Source organism: Colletotrichum higginsianum, chromosome 2 (genome assembly GCF_001672515.1).
Source record: "Colletotrichum higginsianum IMI 349063 chromosome 2, whole genome shotgun sequence".
Classification (NCBI taxonomy): Eukaryota; Fungi; Ascomycota; class Sordariomycetes; order Glomerellales; family Glomerellaceae; genus Colletotrichum; species Colletotrichum higginsianum.
The window spans coordinates 42,897-65,488 of NC_030955.1; the positions used below are offsets into that span (position 1 = coordinate 42,897).

General features: G+C 56.7%; 5 protein-coding genes across 5 annotated transcripts; 2 read left to right on the plus strand and 3 right to left on the minus strand.

The window, feature by feature from the left end:
• Positions 1-2,069: 2,069 nt before the first annotated feature.
• Positions 2,070-2,369, plus strand: CH63R_01780 (uncharacterized protein; the record flags this gene model as incomplete). Its single annotated transcript, XM_018296755.1, has 1 exon — positions 2,070-2,369. The coding sequence occupies one exon, from the start codon at positions 2,070-2,072 to the stop codon at positions 2,367-2,369; it is 300 nt and encodes a 99-aa protein (XP_018161571.1).
• Positions 2,370-3,044: 675 nt separating this feature from the next.
• CH63R_01781 (Methyltransferase domain-containing protein) lies at positions 3,045-3,940 on the plus strand (the record flags this gene model as incomplete). The annotated part of the gene is made up of 2 exons (XM_018296756.1): positions 3,045-3,109; positions 3,187-3,940. The coding sequence occupies 2 exons, from the start codon at positions 3,045-3,047 to the stop codon at positions 3,938-3,940; spliced, it is 819 nt and encodes a 272-aa protein (XP_018161572.1).
• Positions 3,941-4,245: 305 nt separating this feature from the next.
• CH63R_01782 (Polyketide synthase) lies at positions 4,246-12,906 on the minus strand (the record flags this gene model as incomplete). Its single annotated transcript, XM_018296757.1, has 9 exons — positions 4,246-5,100; positions 5,238-5,549; positions 5,647-10,490; positions 10,575-10,974; positions 11,030-11,900; positions 12,024-12,357; positions 12,447-12,504; positions 12,575-12,661; positions 12,694-12,906. The coding sequence occupies 9 exons, from the start codon at positions 12,904-12,906 to the stop codon at positions 4,246-4,248; spliced, it is 7,974 nt and encodes a 2,657-aa protein (XP_018161573.1).
• A 1,112-nt stretch (positions 12,907-14,018) lies between these two features.
• Positions 14,019-15,464, minus strand: CH63R_01783 (Endo-beta-1,6-galactanase; the record flags this gene model as incomplete). The annotated part of the gene is made up of 1 exon (XM_018296758.1): positions 14,019-15,464. One exon carries the CDS (start codon positions 15,462-15,464, stop codon positions 14,019-14,021), a length of 1,446 nt encoding a protein of 481 aa, XP_018161574.1.
• A 1,389-nt stretch (positions 15,465-16,853) lies between these two features.
• Positions 16,854-21,589, minus strand: CH63R_01784 (Linoleate diol synthase; the record flags this gene model as incomplete). The annotated part of the gene is given in 8 exon segments (XM_018296759.1): positions 16,854-16,921; positions 16,938-17,505; positions 17,587-17,862; positions 17,973-18,429; positions 18,509-21,044; positions 21,137-21,242; positions 21,293-21,409; positions 21,464-21,589. The coding sequence occupies 8 exon segments, from the start codon at positions 21,587-21,589 to the stop codon at positions 16,854-16,856; spliced, it is 4,254 nt and encodes a 1,417-aa protein (XP_018161575.1).
• Between the last annotated feature and the right edge of the window lie 1,003 nt (positions 21,590-22,592).

Here is a 22,592-nt window from a genome sequence, read left to right on the forward strand (position 1 = left end):
CTCAGTCATTTGTGCCTGCAATAAAACCTGGTTGTGTGCAACCACCATGATTCCTTTCTTCAGCTGCTGCATATACTTAATAATTGACGTTGGGGAGCTATTCTGGTGTCGTACAATGCGATTTGTAATAAAATCAGAATGTGAATCGAATTCAATTGGGTTGTTTGGTGTCTTTGGGACCTAAGCTGGTGGTAAGCCAGCAGAAGAACCTGGAGGTGTTGGCGTATGAAGCTTCACATCTAGCTGTGAAATTACATATTCTGGATCGTACGGAACAAGGTCAGTTGCTCTAAAGCCTGCTTGAATGTTTGATGTTGTCATTGCCTTGTTGTACGCCTTATAAAAGGCTGGGAGGAAGTCTTCCTTTGCAATATGCGTAATGTGCACCCGCATAAGGACCTCAATTTCTTGGCTGTACGCCCGTTTTAAGGGACTAAAGCACCCAACATCAAGAGGCTGGAGCTTGTGCGATGAATGAGGAGGCATACAGAGTGTAATAATCCTCTGCTCCTTGCAGTATAGCTCAAAATCGACAGAATGGTGGCTTTCGTGGCCATCAAGGATGAGGAGGCGGTAAGCACCCTTCGTACGACTCCTTGTATGGAAATCAAAGTGCTGTACCCATTCTAGGCCTTTCTCATTTGTCTTCCAACCATTTTCTGTAAGTGTAATTACCCAGTCGGGTGGGAGGGGGCTGTCGCACGTCCAGGAGTCAAGATGGACCTTGCCTGCAAAGATGATGTACGGCGGGATAGAATAGCCGCACGACCCAATGCCCTGGATTACTGTAACCCATTCCTGATTCCCTTGTTGTGCTCCTCTTGGCTTGCCACGTCGTTCAGAGGCTGTAACAACTATTTCAGAGGACATCTTGCCCATTGCAAACCCAGTCTCATCAAAGTTATAGATATTGGTATTGTCTATCCCGTACTTTGCAATTGTGTTTCGTACGAGGGAAAACCACGCGCGATACGCGTCCGGATCTTCGCAGAGGACTCTCTGATAGTCGATTCTTCGATTAAAACGCGTCTGGAGCTCAGGTCGTCGTTGTACGAAGTTTGAGGCCCAGTTTGTTCCGACGCGTCGCGCGCCGCGGTCGCGAAGCAGTCGATCGGCCATTTCTCGAACAGCACTCAAGCGTGGCGAAAATGCTCGCGAATCCAGGTCAATGATGTATCGTACAATAGTCTCCTCTTCGTACGAGGTCAAATTCTGGCAGGGTGGTCGGATATCGCGTCTAGCAGGTTGGCCATGGTATCGTCGTTGGAGGGTTGCACGAGATACATTGTAGTGAGATGCAGCCTTTCGCACGCTTAATTTTGGGTCGGATTTAAGCGCATTTAGCGCTAGGACTAAATCGCTTTCATTTGAATGTTGTACCATGGTTGTAGGTGGAGAAAAATAAAGGGAAAGGTAGGTTGTGCGAAATTCTAGAAAAGTGGCTCACTCACTTGTGTGGCTCACTCACTTGTGAACTACGTTATATTTATTAATATTATAAGGCTTATTATATATATATAGTAAGTAATACATTATAGTAAGTAATACATATTCTCCTACTCTCTAGCTATTTATATAAGTTAATGAAATAGTATTAATATACTTATATAGTAAATAGTCTAATATAGTAAGTAAGCTACTTTTCTCTACTCTTCTACCTTCTATATAAATTGCCAGATGATGCTGGACATATGGTATCGCATCTTCTCTGTCGTATGGGTTGGCCTGGGCATCTCGCCCGTCAGTCAGTGGCCGCCCATGTACGGCCCACGCAGCCAGTGCTACTCGCTGCGCCGCTACTTCAAGTGAGTTCTTTCTCTCTCTCTCATCTCTCTCTCATCTCTCTCTCCATCTCTCTCTCCATCTCCATTATTCTTCCGCCGACCAACGCTCACCGTGCGCAGCGTCTTTTGGCACCAGTGCCTCAGGGCTCCGCTTCAGGGCACCGCCACCTTTATCACGCGGAGGCTGCCGGGCCTGGGGCCGTCTCTGCTGCAGTCTTATCTGACAATGCTAATCATCTTCATGGTGTCCGGCCACTTCCACATCCTGCTGGACTGGTGTCCGGCATGACGTCCTGGCGGCTGTCGGGCGCGCTCGCTTGCTTCACCCTTTTCGTCCCGACAATCATGGCCGAGGACGCCTTTCAATGGACATGGCGCAGGCTCAAGACAGAGGCAGGCCTCGGCGACGACGACTTGAGGCTCGTGGAGAAGGCTTTTGGCTTCGTGTGGACCTTTTTGGCCCTGGCCGTGGTCACGCCCGTCTTCAACTATCCCCTTCAGCGCGTCCCGACCAAGAGCAACCCGCAGTATGTTGTTCCTTGGAGCTTCTTCGGGCCTGATTACGGGGGCACGCTGAGCAAATAGCGGCTAGTCGCAGCACCACGTCGAGCCCCCATGAGGAGAGGCCGGAATTTGGGGATTTATATACTGGGGGGGGGGGGGGTTCAGTTAAAGCACTCTATCAGGCCACCCCTGGTTGCCTGTTCGGCTAGTATCTAAACTGTTTTAAGAAATGAGAAACGATTCACATAGTAAATGAAGTAAGAGAGCTTAAGTTCAGTAAGTTGCCATGAAATATGTAATAAACTCTACAGTGTAGGAAATAAAACGAATACATCTACCCTTAGGCGCGATGTTACACCCAGTGGTGTTCTCTACTCTCTAACTGAAGGCCCTTATTATGCTGGCCGAATAGGACGCCAGGGATGGCCAGATAGAGCATTCGCTTAGTATTCTTTATTGAAGGCAGGATTCGGAGGCCGAAGCGATCGGTCCGTTGGGCCACAGATACCCATAACTTCAAGTTGTTAATGTTAATAGAGCCGCGCGCTTGTCCGTATCTACTTCGCAAGAAACCAGGGCATTAATGTCGCCGGCCCATACATGTATATCGATCTCAGGTGTGTAGGTGTGCCTTGGTCACACATATATAAATACTTGCGGCGACTCTTCCTAGTCTTTACGTCGTCTGTCTTGATCATACCGAATCACCGCCACATAGATCACATTCACCTTGCGCCACAAATCCTGCCAGCCATAATGGGCGATTCAACTGCTTCCACAGCTCAAGAGACTTTTGGCGAGAAGAATGCCAAACACTTTGAGTACGTTGCCGCCCTCCCCCCCCCCCCCCCCCCCCCGGGTGATTCAAGTCGGTCGCTCATCCATGTCCACTCGGCAGCAAAGTCGCGCCAGGCGAGTGGCCTCGGTGGATCGTCGACCTGCAGCAACAGATTGTCGACTTTCTCGTGTCGCCCGACTTTCCCTCCTGGGCCGGACTAGACGTCAATGCCCAAGCCCAAGCCCAAGGCAGCAAGGGACGCATGCTGGACTACGCCTGCGGAGACGGCCTCCTCTCCAAAGCCCTCAAGCCCCTTTACGCCTCCGTCATCGGCGTCGACGTCTCGGGTGCCATGCTTGACAAGTACCGCGCCACGGCCTCCGGTCTGGGCCTGACCGATGAGGAAATGATGGGCGTCCGCGGCGACTTCATCACCGGCGCGTCACAGGCCACCGAGCCGCCGCTGCCCGAGGAGGCCCTCAGCGACTTTGACATGGTGGCTATGAGTATGGCCCTGCACCACGTCGAGGACGCGGCCGCCACGATGAGGGAGCTCGTGTCGCGGCTCAAGGTCGGAGGCAAGATTCTGATCGTGGACTGGGCGCCGCTGGACGGCAGCACCGCGGCCCAGCGGGAATACCAAGAGGAGCTGCGCAAGGACAACAAAGAAGCCATCGTCAAGGAGAGGCTGGCGGTGCATGCGGCGCGGCACACGGTCGGAAAGCCAGAGGGCTTCACCGAAGCGGAGCAGAAGTTGCTTTTTGAACAGGCCGGCTGCAAGGGCTTTGCGTGGAAACTCGCCGACAAGCTGTCATATGTAGAGCTGGTGGACGCCAAGGGGCAGCTGTACTGGGCCCTGGCCACCAAAGCCTGAGTGATGAGGAGGTTCACGTAGCCAGGTAGCTAGCTACATGTGGTGGTGGTAGTAGTAGTAGTAGTAGTTGTAGTAGTAGTAGTAGTAGTAGTAGTAGTATTAGCTAGCACATTGAATAATGAGGAGCATCAACTTGTTCGCGTTTCGACACCAGTTGTAATCATGGCTAGGGTGGCTGGGGGGCATCGAAGATGCAGTGGGCGTGTACATTTACTACCTAACAGGTGAAAAGAAAACAAGATGAGAAGAAGAAGAAGAAGAAGCAGCAGCACGATCCAATGGTCATCTGCCACCCCGAATCACCGTCACACCACAGGCTCCTGCTCGCCCCCGATCCTCTCGGCGACACAGTTGGCGAGGTCCGTCAGCGAGGGCGCCTGGATGAGGTCCAGAACTGACAGGCCGATGCCCGTCTGTGCCGCAAGCCAGTTCCGGATCTCCACGGCCACCAGCGAGTCCACGCCATGAGCCGTCAGGTCTCTCGACACGTCAACGTCGGCCGAGCTGAACATGCGCCGCAACTCCTTGGCGAGCGCCTCCAGGATGCGACGGGCCAGCTCCTGCGGCCCGAGGTCGCGGGGGAGCGCCTCCCTGAGCGACGAAGACTGCTCCGGGGAGGCGGCGGCGGCGGCGGCGGCGGCTGCTCTCTCGTGGCTGTGCCTGGAGGCGAGGGACTCGCGCTTTTGCAGCGCGGTGAAGCGTGCGTCCGTGACCCATCCCTTGTCGAACGCGGCGCGGCTGCTGCTGTGCCCGATGCCCGTGACCACCTGCGGAGTGTCGGTGCCCCGTCCGCCGGCGGCGAGAGTATGGTCGAGGATGCTGTGCATCTCGGCCTCCTGGAGCATGACGATGCCGTTGCGCGCGAGGCGGCTCGAGATGCTGCGGCGCCCGGCCACATGGCCGACCGACTGCAGCATGCTGAGGTCGATGGTCGTGACGGCAACGCCGCGGGACCGCGCGTGGCTTGCGAGGGCGTCCTGGTAGGCGCCCGCGGCCGTGTAGTTTGCCTGGCCCGGTGCGCCGGTGATGCCGAGGACGGAGGAGAAGAGGATGAAGAAGTCGAGGTCCGGAAACTGCCTCAGAAGAGCACGACTCCCCTGGACCTTGGGCCGCAGGACCGCGTGGAAGTCGTCGAGCGACAGTTGTTCAAACACAGCATCCTAGGAGTGAGTTCACGAGTCAGCACAGCACAGCACAGCACAGCACAGCACAGCACAGCACATATACAAGACCTCGAGTCGAGAGCAGCAGCGTTCCATATCCCGCGTATCCGTATCCGGGGACTGGCTGGGCCTACCTTGAGGACCATGGCGGCCTGGAAGATGCCACGGATCGGGGGCATGTCTGCGGAGGCCGCGCGGGCGGCGGCCAGCTGGTCCTGGTCCGAGACGTCGCACTTGACCACGCGGACGTTGCAGCTTCCGGTCAGCTCCGCGAGGAACTCGTCGTCGCTGCGTGCGCTGCGGCTCACCACCACGACATGTCTCGCACCACGCGCAATGGCCCATTCGCAGAGCGACCTCCCAACACCGCCGGCCCCGCCCACAAGCAAGTAAGAGGCGTCGGCCTTGAGGGCGGCGTGTCGAGGGCGGCGTGCGACCTGCGGCGTCTGCATGTTAGCGCTGGACCGCTTAGGGTTAGATGCAGCGGGAGGGTCGAGGGAACAAAACGTATACGAGATATCAAATGATGCACTCATCACTTACAGGCACGACATCTGCGTCCCCGACGGTCAGGGCCAAAAGAGCCTGTTCCCGTCCATGTTCCGGCGGATTCATCTTGTCGTCGAGGACGCGAGCAGACTGGCTAATGGAAATCTCCTCGACACATGGGCGGCTGCCGAGGAGGAGGAGGAGCATGCTGGCCTGCATGGCCTGGGACACGATCCACGGCCTGCGGACCAGCCACGAGCCGAGCCGCATCCTGTAGAATGCGCCGTTGACCGCCGTCGCCGTCGCGGCTGGACACCCGACATGGACCATGTTCGTGTTCGTGTCCGCATCCACACGACCATCGAGCTCGATGACGCGCCCAAAGTCCCGCAGGCACTCGGAACTCTGCTCTACGAAGGACCGGGAAGGGCTGACGATGACGTCGACGCCCTCCTGACCCGTGGCAGCCCAGATCTGTTGGACGATGAACCCCTCGCTGCGGTTCAGCACCGTTCCCGAGCTTCTTCTGGCTCCGCCGGCCAGACCGAGCTCGTCCTCGAGCTTCTTCTTCTCGGCCTCGTCCTCCGCAGCCAGGTACACCACCAGGCCCCGGACACGGCCGTACTCGATCGCGGCCCGGCCCATCACGGCCATCGACCCGTGGACCAGGACCCTCTCCCCACTGCTTGTCCTTGCGACGTCTTGCAGCGCGAGGTGAACCGTCACGTAGCCGGGAGCCAGGCGTGCTGCGGCCGAAAAGGCGACGTGCTCCGGGATCCTGGCCACGTGCGCGCAGTGCACCCGCATGCTTGATGCCCACCGGCTGCCCGCGATCAAGAAACACACCCGATCCCCGATGCCGAGTCCGTGGTCGGCGGCTAGCTTGCCCGCCCGGATGATGATACCGGCGCATCCGCTCACGTGCTCCTCGTCGGACGCGAGAGCAACGGGCCGGCTGCCGCCTCTTGGAGGCCGAGGGTACGGCCCGCGAGACTCGAGGCCAAAGGCCCTCGGACGTATCTCGACGTGGTCGTCTGACATGTCGCCTCTGGCGGCATCGGATTCGGAAGCCTCCTCTGTGAACAAGATTGACGGCTGGCCCTCTCCTCTTCCTCTGGCGACTTCGGCCTCGATACGCTTCTCGCCCAGTAGAAAAGGCTTCAACTCGGACTCCGCCGCGTCATCCTCCGGACCGAGACCCAGGGGGGGCATCGAAAATAGGCGCGGCACGTGGATGATCCCGTCGCGTTCGCAGAACTCCCAGTCGCGACGGGCCGGCGTCGTCGTCGTCGTCGTCGTCGTCGTCGTCGTCGCCGCGGCATCAAATGTGGCGGCAAAGACCTCGCAGATGGCCGCCATCGTCTCCTCGCTGCACGGAGCCCGCTCGGCCGACACGTCCAGGGCGATGTATCTTTTGCTGGGCGCCTCGTGTCTCACCGTCCGTAACAGTCCGTGGCTCAGGCTTGCCTCTGGCACCGATGACTCCATCGCGGCCCCTCGCGTCAGCCACAGGAGGCCGTCGCAATGGGTGACCATTGTCTTCAAGCCGTGGAAGCCGTCTTCGTCGAGGTCGAGCAGGTCGGGTTGCAGCAGCTCCTCCAGGTATATGCACGTCTCGCCATGGAATGTCGTCGTCGTCGTCGAACCAAGCTCGAGCGCCTTAATGGGCGGCTCATACCCTAAGACGGTAGCCAGCCGCGACTGGAGGGCCTGCAGCCATGGCGCGGGGAAGCGCTGAGCTGTGCAGACGAGCACCACTTGCTGCGGGTACGCAGGCGCGTACGCGTCTCCCTGGGCCGTCGAGACCATGGCGCTAAAGCTGAAGAAGTCCGGGTCCTCGCAGTCTCGGAGCTCCATGTCCAGCCCCGAGAAGCCGTTCCGTCGGAGCACCTGGTCCCAGAACGGCACGGTGAGCGAGGGCGAGTTTACGCGCTCCGGCTCTTCGCTGAGCCACCATCCGGGCAGGAATCCAAAGGCCATGAAGACGTCGAGGGCATCTCGTGTTGTCTCGATGAGCACCAGCTTTCCCCCGGGCTTCAGGAGGCGGCGGACGTTGCTCATCGTCCGGTCCATGGCCTTGGTGGCGTGGAGGCATTGGCATGCGACGACAATGTCGTAGGACCCGGCTTCGAACCCCTGGGCGACCGCGTCGGCCTCGATGTCTAGCTTTCTGAACGTCATCAGATCCCGCCACGGTTCGAACCGCTTCTGCGCAGCCTCGAAGAAGCCCTGGGAGATGTCCGTGAAGTCGTAACGCTCGAACAAGGCGCCTTGGCCATCATCCCCGCCGCTCCCCCGTCCCAGTGCGTCGAGGATAGCTTGTGTTCCGCCGCCCGTGCCGCCCCCGATCTCCAGTATGGTCGCTCGAGGATTCTTGTGCGCGAGGAGCCTGACGAGCCGCGCGACTTGGCCGGTCGACCGGTCCCATTTCAGGGCGCCGACGTAGTAGCGGTACAGGAGCTCCCCTTCGACCATGAGCTCCAGCGGCGCGACCTCGCCCTTCATCAGAGCCACTGCACGGGGGCCGAGACGGCTGATCATCTCGCCGTTGACGTTTGCTGCCGCCACGCGGTCGAGGAGGGCGGCCTTGTCGTCTGCGGAAACCTGGAGCCACTTGGAGCTCTCCGGGCCCAGCTCGTTCTGCGCTGCGCGCTGAAGCAGCTGCAGCATCCAGCGATGGTGCTTCTTGTGGTGCCGCGCGAGCCTGTCGACGTCTTGATCCGTTAAGGCCCGGACGGCGTCGTGCACGTAGTGGAGGACCGCACGTTGGAGATCAACCATGGCCTCCTTCTCCGAGGAAGTGATGGTATGCTTCATGGACACGACGGCGGCTCGCATAGAGCTCGCGAAGGACAGGTCCGGTGCCCATGTGACGGTGCTGCATAGGCTGCCTCGGTCTGACCGGGGGGCAGAGGCACCATCTAGATCTAGACTCTGATACAACAAGCCGTCCATGTGCAGCACAGCGTTCACGTTGCGTTCGCCGGCGGGGCTTGCTGCGAAAACGGTCACGCCCGTGTCGAAAGACTGCACGCCGACGCGACCAGGGCGGAGGTGAGCTTCGAATACCGGACCGAGGGTGCCCTGGCGTCGCAGTGACATGCTCTTGATCGCTCGTGGGATGAATGCAGACTCGAGGGCCGACCCCAACCCCTGCAAGACGGTGTAGGCTGCCTGGAAGACCGAATCCAACGTGGCAGGGTGGAGCAGGTCGCCCCCCTGGTGGGGTGACGACGGATCCGTGGATTGGAAAGTGACCACGCTGTTCTCGCGGGTCGACTCGACGGTGCTGATCTTCCGGAAGGCCGGCCCGTGACGGATACCGACGTTGGCCAGGGCCGTCCACAGGTCCGCTGGATCCACTCGGCGGGTTACCGTCAGGGGCTTCAGAGGCATCTTGGGGTCCGCGGCGTGATGATGGTCGGCCTCGGCCGCGGTCGAGACCGTGTCCAGCTTGAATGACCCCTGGCAGTGAAGCAACCAGTCATTGTTGGCGGACACGGACGAGACGCGGAAGTCGAGCCAGCCTGCCCAGGACGAGAGGCCTTCGCTCCGTCGCATGACCGTGAGCTGGACCTCCTGTCCCTCTGCCTCTGGGACGTGGAGAGCGCTCAGGAACTCGACGTTGCGCAGGCGGAGCTCTTGTACTCTCTCGTCCGGGAGGTATCTTCCTGCGAGCCGATACGCCGCCTCCGAGACCATGGAGATGTAGCCGGCCGCCGGGAACACGACCTTTGACCCCACGACGTGATCCCCCAGCCACGGCATCTCGGAGAGACGCAAGACGTTCCTCCACGTGGGCACGAACGGGTCCGAGGTGCTCTGATACCGGCCGAGGATGTCGTGGGACGGCTCTACCTGTCTTCGCCAGGCCTTGTTGGCCCTCGGCTCCATCCAGAACCTCGCCGAGTGGTTCCAGGGGTATGTAGGCAGGTCGCTGAGAACCCGGGCGCGACGCTCGGTGCCGGGAGAGTTGACGGCCGACAGGTTGACGGGCCATCCTTTGCGCAGAAGCTCGCAGACCAGCGAATGTGTCGTCTCGATGGCGCTCTTGTTGCGGACGAGACCTGTGAGATAGGAGATCTGCGTGCCCTCAAAGGCCGGGAGCGACAGCATGTCCTGAATCGGCCCGCCCAGTGCTCCGTGTGGTCCCAGCTCGACGACGACGTCGATCTGCTGTGCAGGGGACGGGGACCCCTCCGCGCCGCCTTGCCCCGTACGTGCCCCGACGCACATTGCGCGGAACGACGCCTCGAACTCGACGGCGCGGAGCATGTTGTTGTTCCAGTACTCGGACGTGGAGAGCACGTCCAGGTCCTGCAGCAGCCCTCCCGTCATCGACGACGAGAAGACGACGTCTCGAGGACCGCGCCTGGGCTTCAGCACGGGGCGAAGCTGATCCATGTACTTGGCCGAGATGGGCGCCATGTGATGGGAGTGAAAGGCCCCGTTGATGCGCAGGCGGCGGCAGAACACCTTGTCGCACACGAGCATGTCCTCGAGCTCACGGACGGCCGACAGGTCGCCCGAGGCGGTGATGCTGTTCTGGCTGTTGACGCATGCGACGACGATGCTGCCGCTCCGGACGCGGTCGATGTACTCCTGGACCTTCTGCCGGCCCGCTCCCACGGCAATCATGCCCCCCTTGCCGATGATCTGGTCGGTTTCGGCAGAGAGCGCGCCGCGGAGATAGGGAATGGCAATGGCCGAACGAGCGTCGAGGGCCCCGGCGGCGTAGGCGGCCGCGACTTCGCCGCTCGAGTGGCCCGTCACGGCGCTCGGCTCGATGCCCCATGATCGCAGCAGGTCGACAAGTGCAATCTGGACGGAGCTGCAGAGCGGGAGACTGTACTCGAAGTTCTGGACGTTGCTGGTGTCCTCGTCCCGGAGCAGCTCGTCTGACGGGGGGGGCCAGAGTCAGCATTCTCATTCTTCGTACAAGGTAGGCAAGGCAAGGCAAGGCAAGGCTGCGGAGCACAAACCCAACAAGGACCAAGTCGCCCCCATCTCTCGGATATACACGCCCATCTGCTCGATGCTGGCCCGAAAGACGTCGTATCTGTGGATCAGCTCTCGCCCCATGGCATGCCACTGGGCGCCCTGTCCGTTGAAGACGATCCCCAATCGGGGCGGCTGGCTGGGAACGCGGGCTGCTGCCGGCTTGCCGCTCTCCAGGGCTTCCTGTAGGCCAGGCACGTCCCTGGAACGACAGGCTACCATCCACGGCATGACTGTGCGGTGTTCGGACAGGGTGTACGCCAAGTCATGGAGGACTTGAGGTTGCTCTTCGTTGTCTCGGAGCGAGAGATAGAGTCTGAGGTCGCTCACACGGCTTTGACACGAGGCTTGATCCTTGCCGTAGATTACAAACACTCTGCCGTCCTGCGGCAGTCAGCTATCACCATGCTAACTAACCTGGAAAGCGGAGACGTCTTACCGCCGAGTCCGGCGCCGGCATGGCGCCAACATGATGACCGTTGGATTTTGTGTGTTGTAGCGCAGACGACATCTCTTCGCCGCGGAGACCGTTCTCGCCCTTCATGCCGTTTGTGACTGTCGGGTCGTGCTCGTTGACTTGTGGGTAGCCGTTGACGTTGGAGTGGCCGTTGACGGCAACACTAGAAGCCATGCCACTGCACGAGGCTAGCAGGCCGGCCATGGACTCGGGACGATACTCCTCCAGGATGACGTGTGCGTTGGCGCCCCCGAATCCAAAGTTGTTGATGGATGCCCTCCGCGTCGCCCCTCGCCTGGGCCACGGCCGGACCGTCGTCGGGACCTGCATGTTCCACTCCTCTAGCCTTAGCTTCGGGTTGAGCTCCTCAAAGTTGGCGTTCGGGGGCACGAGGCCAGCCTCCAGGGCGCACACGACCTTGATGACACTGGCGAGGCCGCTGGCGGCCTCGGTGTGGCCGATGGCAGACTTGACGGAGCCGAGGAGGAGCGGGTCCGATCCTGGAGGACTCGCGGAGGCGATGATGTTGGCGATGGCCGTGACCTCGATCGGGTCCCCGGTCGGGGTGCCCGTGCCATGTGCCTCGACAAAGCCCGTCTCGCCGGGGTCCAGCCCGCAGCTCCGGTAGCACGCGCCCATGAGGCGCTCCTGGGCCTCCTGGCTGGGCGTGGTGATTGTCGGCGTCTTGCCGTCTTGGTTGAGGGCCGAGCCGCGGATGATGGCGCGGATGGGATCGCCCGCGGCCACTGCGTGGTCGAGCCTCTTGAGAATGACGGCAGCGATGCCATCGCCCCGGCCGTATCCGTTGGCCCTGTGGTCAAAAGAGTAGGATATGCCGTCGGGAGACAGGAATCTATAAAAGAGACAAGACCTTGTGAGCCTAGCATGTTCAATTCTCCGACCGCCATTGTGACGTGACGGCCGTGGAGAGGGAGGGGCGCGGGGCTCTCTCTCTCTCTCTCCCTGTCTTACTTACCCTATGGTTGACATTGATACGAAGACGTCGGGGTTCAGCATCAGGTTCGCGCCCGTCACGATGGCTGATCCGGATTCCCCGGCCTGGAGACTTCGACATGCGAGATGCAGAGCCGTCAGGGTGGTGGAGCATCCTGTGTCAATGGTCATGCTGGGGCCGCGGAGATCGTAGAAATGGGACACGCGGTTGGCGGCCATGGTCGCCGCATTGCCGGTCATGAAGTATCTCGGCAGAGTATGGGGGTCACGGGCCAGGGTGTCGTGATAGTCCCGAACCATGCAGCCCGCGAAGACGGACGTATCGGACCCCTGGATATCTGGTAGCTTGATGCCCGCTGAACTTCATTGTCAGCTCATCACCAGCCGAGCCGCCGCTGCTTGCCTCCGGCCGGGGAGGGGGGGCCTGGGGTTCGTGAAGACTGACCGCTCTCCATGGCTTCAAAGACGACCTCGAGAGTCATCCTGATTTGCGGATCCAGTGTCTGTACTCCATGTTGGTGGTCTGCACAAACTTATCAATAATACAGGCGGGCGGGCGCGGAGTCTACTGACGCTGGCGACCTCTGTGCTGAGGTTGAAGAAGGAGGCATCAAAGGCCCCGGGGTCTGTCCCCAGGAAGTACCCTCCGCGGACGTTCGTCTTTTGCGCAACCGGATGTTAGCACATTTTACCACGGGCGGGAGCATGTCTCTCAGGAAAGCCAGGACTGAACGCACGGAACCAATCTTGTCCTTCTGCGGGTGCAAGATTCCACTTGTTGCGAATCTGGATTCGGGTATTTCAGACCATCCGCTTTGGCCGCTCTTCAGCAGCTCCCAGAGCCTCTCGGGTCCAGTGACGTTGCCCGCAAACCGGCACCCCATGCCGACAATGGCGATGGGCATGTCCGGGGAAGTCATGTTTGTTACCGTTGCGGGAAGAAAGGAGTCGTGCCAGAGATGTTCATGTGATCAGTTTGAATTGAAGTGGGGAGAGAAAGGCCTTGAGGCAGCCTTGGAAGTTGCTACTTACTGTAAGGCTGTGGCTACTTGCTGAAGACCACTCGATGCGCGATAAGTAGTATATTCTTTTTCGTCTATTGTGTCCTGGCCGGTCTTTGATTCAGAGGCCGAACAGCTATCTCATCTGACCAGGCACCTCAGGACGCCTAGATGCTGCTAGGTAGCAGCCATGAGGCAAGTCCGTTATCGCCGGTATGTGGAGCGGGCCGAAGTGGTCATAGGTATGAGGACCCGGAGGCCGAAACTGGGGTCCAGCGGCGCGAACTCGGCTTCCGTACCCGGTACACGATCGATGGGTCCTCTTCGAATTCAGTCTTTGGTGTCTAGAGGCGTCTAGAGCTTCGCAGAACCGTCTTGGTTCCGAGTTGGATTGCTGAGCTTCATGGCGCTCTCGGTCCATGTCGGTGACGATGCACGTTTTCTCTGTTCATTCTTCCTTCACTGGAGCTCCGGGACAAGCGCACGCAAACAGAGATCACAGCGGCAGGGTGGCTAACCACGTAGCGAGTATTCCCACTAAAGCTCGCAGCCGTTTATCGCTCTCGCACTAGTATAGATAAAAGATCAAATGTGTCCCCAACTTAGTTCCATCCCGTCTTCCACGCCTCCTCGTGGCCTGATCTGCAGGCCACCTTGTACTCCCAGCAGCAATCTGAAAATGCATCTAAGGAATAGCGTGGCGGCTCTTCACCGATCGCAAGAAAGAACCGGCGAATTGCCTATCAGCACCTTCCACTACACACCTAAGAGATACACACATCCGACTCATCAGCCCTCACCTGTTACTAAGTGGCTCTCCCTATAAACACCATTGAAAGTCGTTGAGGTAGCAGCTATTAATTAAAGGGCTACCTATATACTATACTTATCAGTTCTAAGTACTACAATGTATGGTAAAAGAAGTATATCTATTTGTATTGAAGCATTATTAGCGCAGTTCTATGTCTTACTCGCTTGTCTGTCTCAATTGCTTATAACTTACACGAACTAGCCTACTACAACTTAACATTTTCAATCTCAAAAGTCTGCACCATACCTGATTCAAAGTACGACCAGAACTTCGACCCATCCATAAATGTATCCTCTGCCTTTACATAGCGATCGCCTTCGCCGATTTGCGTTCTCCATCTCGTAACATTTGCACCGTGCGTTGACGGTTGCGAAAAGCTGCCAAGGTCAAAATGGAAGTACTGCGATACCCACCAGTTCACCGCTACAATTACCAACTTGCTCTTCGCTTCATCATAGGCTGCAATGATGTTATCGGCGCCACCATCCAGAATCCGCATACCCTCGCGAATGTGCCGCGAGAACTGCGCAACTATAAAGTATTTCTGGTTTGCTGGGCCCAATGTGCCTTTTTCGTTATCCGCCTCAATTAGTCCCCATCCTTTGCCATCTAGCACCTGCCAGTATACCCATGCTTGCGCCTGCAAGTAGCGGAAATCGAGGAACACATTGGTTAACACCCCCTTGCCTGAGGCGTCATTCTCGCCGTACTCGGTGTTCCACAAGCCATGCCCGCGCTGTCTAGCGACGTCGCGCAGTACATGGCGCTTGCCCTTGTTGTATTGGTATCCGTGAACGTTGATCCTACCCATCGTTTCGAGGGCATCTTTGCTGAGCCATCTCAATGTGTTCAACGCCCTGTCGATCTTGGACTCGTCCGATGCTGCAATAATTGTGTCGTGTAATCCTCTGCTGTCCAGTTCCTGTCGTAGAGCCAGGATGATGGTTGACTGGGTTGGGATGTAAAAGCGGCAGCCCTCCTGCGTGCCGCTTGACGTCCACGAGGACCCGCTCGGTTCATTGAACGGGTCAACGCTGTCGAAGGTTATGTTCCAGTGGTCCTTTGCCCACTTAGCAATCGTCGCCATATATAGGGCATGCTTAGGAATGTTCCACGGCTGGATGTTCTCCTTGTTACGCCTGTAGCCGGAGGGATTCTGGTTCCTGGTCATCCACCACATGGGCGAGTTGCTGAACAGTTCGAATCGGTTAGCGCCTCGCGCCTTTGCCTTGAGAAGCATGCTGCGCTGGTTCGCGTCCACATCCCAGTTCCAGCTGTTCGATGTCGGGTCCTCGCTATACCAATCGACCCAGTGGCCCTCGATCTGCCGCGAGAGAATCATTTTGCGCGACACTGACATCTGCTTGCCCTCTATCGTGTTGAAGCTGCTTGCGCCAGCATTGTGCCGGACAATGTTAAGCCCCAGGCCAGGTAGTGTAGTGTCCTGCCAGGGCACGTCGTTGGTCGTAAAGAAGATGTCGGCGATGTCGTCGCGGTCGCCAAACCGTCGTGCCCACCACGCCAGAGAGGTACCCCACCCGTCCCAGGTGCCATAGTTGGATTTGGCGTCAATAGAGGTTGAAAATTCGTCTGCGTTGGTGTGTGCCGCTAGCTGGCTCACGGCTAGGGCAGCAATTGTGAAGAAATGCATAATGAAGCGGGTTACTGTGATTAAAGCTGGGGAAAACGCGTCTCTAACGAACGGGAGTGGGAGAGCTGCCTGCTTAATGACTTGTTTTACTGCACGAACCATACTCCAGCACTCAGATGCTGTGTGAAGTTTGGGAGATCCGCCGTGTAGAGTTCTCCTCTAAATTAGATCTTACACGCTCATCTCCGTAGAACACACATTAGATCTTAGCAGGACGCAAGGACGCTAGCTGACTCGGGTAGGAGACGCTGGTACTCTAGTGATCTGGCTACAACTGTGGTTAGAGCGTAAAATGAAGGTTTTCAAGTTAGGTATAGCGCTGTTCTTATCGATTTAGAGGGTGTTATGCACACGAGGGCCAAGGAGATAAGACTTATTAGCCTAGCTTGGCCGGCGGCTTAGCGGCAATAGAGGGACTGCTACAGGCTGTACCCTGGGCAGTAGGCTAGGATCTAGTAGATAGTTAAGGTTAGGGTTAGGGTTAATGCCTACCTATAAGCTTCTTTTGTTATGAATAACTAGTGCTACTTTTGCTTATTAAGTCAGCATGCCTACTCCCTAGCAACCCCGCCTTCCTAGCATCCTAAAAATGCCTTAATACTATAGGGTTATAGAGGTAAGTAAAAGCACCCTTGTATCTTACAACGAAATCTATCTAAACCTTTTTTTCTTTCTTTTTTTCTAGCCGTCTACCCTTTTCCTCTTTGTCTCCACTCCTTTTTTTCTGCCATCTCCAATTCCCTTTCTGCTGTCCCTTGGCACACTGTACTAGACGCGCAAGCGCAGTATCCCTTCCAACCGCCAATAACGTAGTCGTTGTAGTAGAAGATACTACAGAAATTTGTTCGGCCTGTTTCATAGCAGCGGATTTTGTTAGGTTGCATTGCATACAAAGCCTAGTGTGCATTCAACTCTTAGATTGTTAAGTTCGTCTAGGTAGAAAGACACAGGAGCTGCATTCAATGATATCCACGAACCGGTGATGATGTCAAGGGGATCGCGAGTCATGTCGTCGCCATAATCCCTTTTCTTGCGGCGACGCACCGCTCGCACAGCGCGATCTCTCCTTCCTCTTCTTCGCGTAACGTCTTGTACCTAGACCTATAAAAAGATAGGTTTGTAACCGTGTCGCAGGAGGTCCTGCACAGCCTCTGTGGCTAGCGCAACAGTGGCTGGTGGCCACAGTGCGCTTACTAATGGCGTTAGTAAGCGCTCTCCACTGCACTTATCTGCAGGCCATCCACTGCAGCAACTCATAGCCTTAGTCAAGCAATTCTCAATATAAGAGTCTAATTCCTACGCTCCTGGCCTGCAACAACCCGTTATGCATTTATTATATCTAGGAAAAATAATTAATCTAGGGCCCAACCTTGCACCCTGTTGACATGGCTATCGGCTTCGGAGCCCTCTCTTTACGCCCAGCCTTGCCGCCACTACAACCACAACCGCTTGCGGCACTATCCGCGCACACACACTCGACCATGGCAAAAGTGCCACCAGTCGAGCTGGGGCCCTTGGGCTGATACCAAGGCGGACAGAAGTCTGGCAAGCCTTTGCCGACCGTGCGGACCTGGCCATACTTCACATTCTTACACTCCTGGTCGATGTAGTCGCTCTTCCCGAACCCGTCGAAGCGGATCTTCCACGTCATCGGGAAGGGGACGTACTCGTCCCACGAAGGGGTCAAGAACGTGTCAAATCCGGCCACGAAGATCTTGTCGTTGAAGATCCTGGACGCCTCCTTCTGGTCCTCCAACTTGTCAACTTGTTCCTTGATCCACTCTACGCGTTCGGGCGCCATGTAATTCGCGTAGCCTTCCGCGGTGGCCTCGAGGTGCACGCGCTTGAGTTCGCCCTGGGCCGCGGGACCACGGCGCGTGTTGCGCGTCAGGGCGATGAACTTGATCATCTGCGCTTGGCTGAGCGGGATGAAGTCGCGCGGGCTGAAGACGGCGTACTTGTCGGCAATCGAGAGCTGAAGGGTCAGGAATTTGAGTCTGCCGGTGTCTTGCGCTTCCACGGCGCTGGCGGTGGCAGGAGCCTGGGAACAGAGGTGTCAGTCAATACTCCCAAGTGAGGTTTTTTGCTATCCGCGCCAGCCAGGTGAAGAAGCAAAACTTACCAGATCCAGTACAACATGCTGTCCCTCCTTGAGCGTTGTGGACTTGCCCTTGTACGGCACGCCGACGAATTTGAATTGCCCCTTTTTGAGCACCTTGCGCACGATGGGCAAGTTCACCTTGGCGCGTGCCATGTCCAGCACCATCTTTTCAACAACGTTGTCCTCGTCGACCAGTGCGGCACGCTGGAGGGCGAGCCATTTCGGTTCGGCTTCCATGTTGTCGCCGTTGGCAACTTGGTAGAGGTCTTCCATGAAGCCGTCAAGCGTAGCAGTGAACTATGCAGAAAGAGATTAGTCAGCAGCTCGACTCTTGTTACTGATCTTGACTTCCGGAAGTATCGATCCATCAATCCAGACGTTCAAAGGGTCAGAGGGTCGGAACTTACTGAAACGACAGCATTGTATGTAAAGTCCAACGAGATCAAGAGCAAGATCGCCGCAGCTCTGGTCTGATCCGGCTCATGCTTGAGTACCTGCTTTGCCACAAACACACCCATCTGGTGCATCGGGTTCGTCTCCTCCTTGCCAATCAGCATATTGGACAAGCCAAAAAGCTGCTTGGCCTCCCAGATCGTGCCCTGTCTAGCAAGTTCGATCAATTTTTCCACCGACTTCTGAAACGCCGTGCGGCGCGCCATCCACTTCGTCTCGTCGGTGTTGTAGGCTAGGAAGACTTGGCAGTTGGTGATGTGCTGGTAGATCTCGTTTTCGGTGTATGTTCCGGGGTGTGCGGCGGTCTGCGTGCGCTTGTCTGAGACGGTACAAGTAGCGGGAACCTCGCGCAGTTTGTGGCTAAAGCCGAGAAATGCCGCCATATAGCGGGTCACAACGGGAATAGCGAAGCTGTGGGTGGAGGATGAGAGTGTTAATAATTATCCAGCTGAAAGGGACATTTCCAATATTCAAAAGATTCAGTACTTACTCTCTGGTTGCGTCGATTTGAAACTCGGCCTTGGTGATGGAGACCGATTCGCGCTTGATGATAGATGTCATCAGCTCCGAGAGGTATGTCTTGAGTTCCTTCTCAACACTCTTGACATGCTTCTTCAGAATATTTGGGTCAAACTTGATTGGCCTCGCTGTCTCCCGATCAAGCACTTCTCTGAGCGCACGAGGCAAGTTCGACTTGTAGCTGAACACCGGATTGGTGAAGTGATCACTCTGGTCTTTGAGAACTACCTTGATGTCTTCAAAGTTGTCCAAGTAGCATGGCTTCTGGGGTTTCTCTGGCGGGCATGCGACAATGCGCGCAGCAGCCTTTGCGCGGTCGAAGTATGGCATGAGCTCGATTTTGGCCGTGTCCTTGAATTGACTGGCATAACCTTGCTGCTCGGCGTAGATGGCGTTCTGCTTGGCCGTATAAAATGGGTTAAACCACCTCAGACTGTCACGAGGCAGCCACCCTGGAAAGGCGCGCTGTGTGAGCCGGTGGAAGACGGAGCTCTTACACACATCGTTGTCGGGTGTGACTTCTTTCATCCCCCAGGCCGTCAGACTTTGGGTGTTCCAGTCGACGGTATAGAATCGATCAGACCTCACTAACGTGATGGCGTCAGAGAAGATGGCTGCCCACAGCGCGGGGGATGACTCTGCTGGCCCTGGGTCCAGACTCATCTTGGCGTCGCCCTCGCAGAAGATGCCTGGGTACAGTTCAATCTTATCGGGCGACTCATAGAGGTCGCGTAGGGCATTCTGGATGTCCGGGTTTGCCGAGACGCTCTCGAACGTGGTGTGGACTGGCAGCTCGAAAAAGCTACGGAAATCGTTCAGTGTTCCGACCTCCCACTTGCGAGCCTGCATGATGCCCATCATCTCGACGGGCTTGAGACACTTGGGCACGTTTCGCGGGCCAAAGTTAGATAGAGGCTCGTCCATGGCCGCAGTCAGCTCATTGAGCATCTGCTCGTCATCAAAGAGGTTTGTGATCTCGTTGCGTTCAAAGTGCTTGGAGTTCGCGACAGAGGGAGTGGCGACGGCCGGGGCCTTGGCCTTGGTGATGTCGACGTCTACGCCGGTGCTGCCCAAGGAGATGCCACTGTCTGAGTTATTCCTGCTCCGTTCCGTGCTGTGCCCGTCTTTCGAACCGGGAGTTGTTTTAGGGGCAGGAACGTCTGGGATGCCGAAGGTGACTTGCCACGGCTCCACGGGCTTGGTGCCTTTCTGTTTCTCATAAGACATCACTTTGAGAAACTCGGGCAGTGAGAGGTGTTCGGGGTGCTCGATGCCGAGTTTGGCCTTCATATAGTCCTCTGTGTACTTCTCGTCACGAAGCGAGATGGCGCAGTGGAAGCGGTAGAGTAGGTTGAACTCGACAGTGACCTGGTTACCAAGGCCTCGAGTGGTCTTCTTCTGGTCAAAGTCCTTTCTCGGATCGAGGGTAAAGTTCGTGTCGAACTGGTGGAAACCCATCAAGGTACGGAGGTAGTCGTGGATGCTGATGTTGACATACATGCCCTGCGTGATGAGGCGAGCAGTGTTGAAGAGATCGTCGTCCTGCTTGTCCCACGCAGCCTGCCAAGCCATCTTGAAGTCTTTGCACTTCTTCTCAAAGGACTTCAAGAGAGCCGGCGACTCGCGTTCCAGCTTGTTGCCCTTCTCTTTCAGCTTCTGCTTTAGCTGGCGTTCCACGTCCGCAAACTTTGTGTACAACAGCTCAGACTCGAAGGCCGTGATCAGATCAAGAGCAGCCTTCCTCTTCTTTTCAGCTGCTTCACGCACAGCTGTCTGCTCCGGTGTCTCGGAGTCCTGTTTCTTTGGGGCATCGGGGGCATCCGGAGGCCTCGCGGCGCGGACTTTGCCCCACAAGTCCTCGTACTGATTGCAGAGCAGATTCACCTTTGAGTCGAGTGGCATCTTGACGCCTTGGTCATCCCGATCGGGGAGGTGTTCTTTGATTAGCGCGACTAATCGTGTGCCACTGTACATTTTTGGGAGGCTGAAGCGGCCGTTCTCGTTGATCCGGAGAAGCTGTCTGGCAGCATAGTTGTGATATCGGTTGTACATGACTAACATGATACACACCCCAGGAGGCTGCCTAAGTAAACGGTCCTCTGCGAAGGTGTCGGGCTTGAGCAGGCCCAGCTTGTACTTGTCGTCGCGGACTTTTCGCACCATGCTTTCGTTGTAGCCATAGAGAGGCGAGAGGTCCAAATACGAAGAGGAGTCTGAGATGTTCTTGTCATCGTCGTTGGTGCGGAAGATGTCATGGATGATGATGGTGGCGTGGTACAAGAGCATTGATGATAGTCCGGACTGACTCTGGCGGCCCCCGGCTTCGCGTGCCATCAGTCGATCAAACAAAACTTCGGGGTCAGGCAACGCGCCGAGCGGTGCCGTTTTGGATGGTACCGTCTTTGCGTAGGGGCCACCAGCCTGCCCGAGGTGCGGGTTCAGGGCTGAGTTGAAGGATCCATCGGCAGTTCTGTACTGAAAGGCGTCACCCAAGTACGTGAGAGGAGCTGATGACAATAACGTCAGCGGAGGAACGGCACGAGCAGAAAGCCCAACGTTTTCATGTCTTAGGGTTGGCAGGTCTTGTCAATGTACTCACGATGCAGCATTTTGTCGTACTTTTTACGCACTTGGTCGTTAATCAGCCGTTCACGATTAGTGCTGTCGTTCGATAGGCTACCAGAAACCTGGGCAAGTCCAGCCTCCTAGGCACATCGTTAGTGAGACACGCTGAGAAAACTAGGAGAGAACTTACATCAACAGGTTTGCCTGAAAGGAAACTTCCAACGATGTCACCCAAAGCACCCCAGTTGCTGGGAGCGAGGGCTGCCGTGAGATCTTCAAGCAGTCCGACCTTGTCCGGAGTTTTGTTCTGCAAGAGGATGTCAGCAAGGACACATCCAGACACACACGGTGCAGGACTTACAGAGATCAGACTATCGCCGTGGAACTGGGCATACTTCTTTGCATTCTCCTCGTTCCTCAATTGCAGGGTCAGCTCCATGAGCTGATCCTCCCGTGACGGGGTCTCTGCAGTTGGTCGTGTCGCCATGCTGAACAAGATGTTCAGGTGAACTCTGGTAATGTGAAGGAATGATGAAATAATGAAGACAGCAGCTGGTTAAGCCTTAAATAACCAGGACTCCGACTTGATGAGTCCGTAATATTATGTATTACGTGGACTGGGAAGTAACTTATACTCGGTGATGGGTTACGGGGGCGAGCGACATTGATACCGTCGTCACGTCAAGCAAAGGACATAGCGAGAGTACGTCCTTGGCTGGGCCCCTTAACCGACTCTCCGCCAGCCGGCTTGCAAGTGAAATTACAATCTCACCGGGAATGCCCGTATTTCGGCACACATTACCTTCCGGGACATAGCTACGTACAAGGTTTGAGATTGTGCTGGGCTCAGAACCCTGGCCGACGCTTTCGTCCCGGATCAATAGTTGCCTTTCGGTCTCTGTACCTTCAGATCGTGGAAACGGGCAGTATTGAGAGGGGTAATTCGAGTTGCAATCCAGTACTCGAAGATAGCTGAAGCTAGCTAAAGTGAAAAGCCCTTAGCACATATCTCGACCATGACTGTGTAGCTGCTAGAGTCCAAAGCTGAGCACATGTGGAACCTGGCGGCTGGCTGAAATTCTCGTCACCTATTGCCCGACTGCATGCATTCTCCAGCCAGACTCTTCCTAATGCAGATCTCCAGCTGCCACAACTGCAGTAGAAGCATAAGGACCGAGTATGTCTTGAATCCTGAGAGCTTCTCCAAAAGCTGTCTCAAACTCAGACCATCGACGGACCGCTGGCGAGCTAGTTTCGGGGCCCATCCCAAGAACAAAACGGGGCGTTCAGCCGAAAGCGGGCTTCCCGCCTGGGCTGCCATGTGATGACTCCAACACGGAATTCTGTTCCATGCCACTTTCCCAAATCACGCATGCCAGCAACGCCAGGGATACTCTCGTGGCAAATGCCATAGTAGTGGCTCAATGTTGCCAAGATGATATCAGCCCAGTTGAGTAGTAGAAGTGCTAACAGGAAAGGGTCTTGCCGAA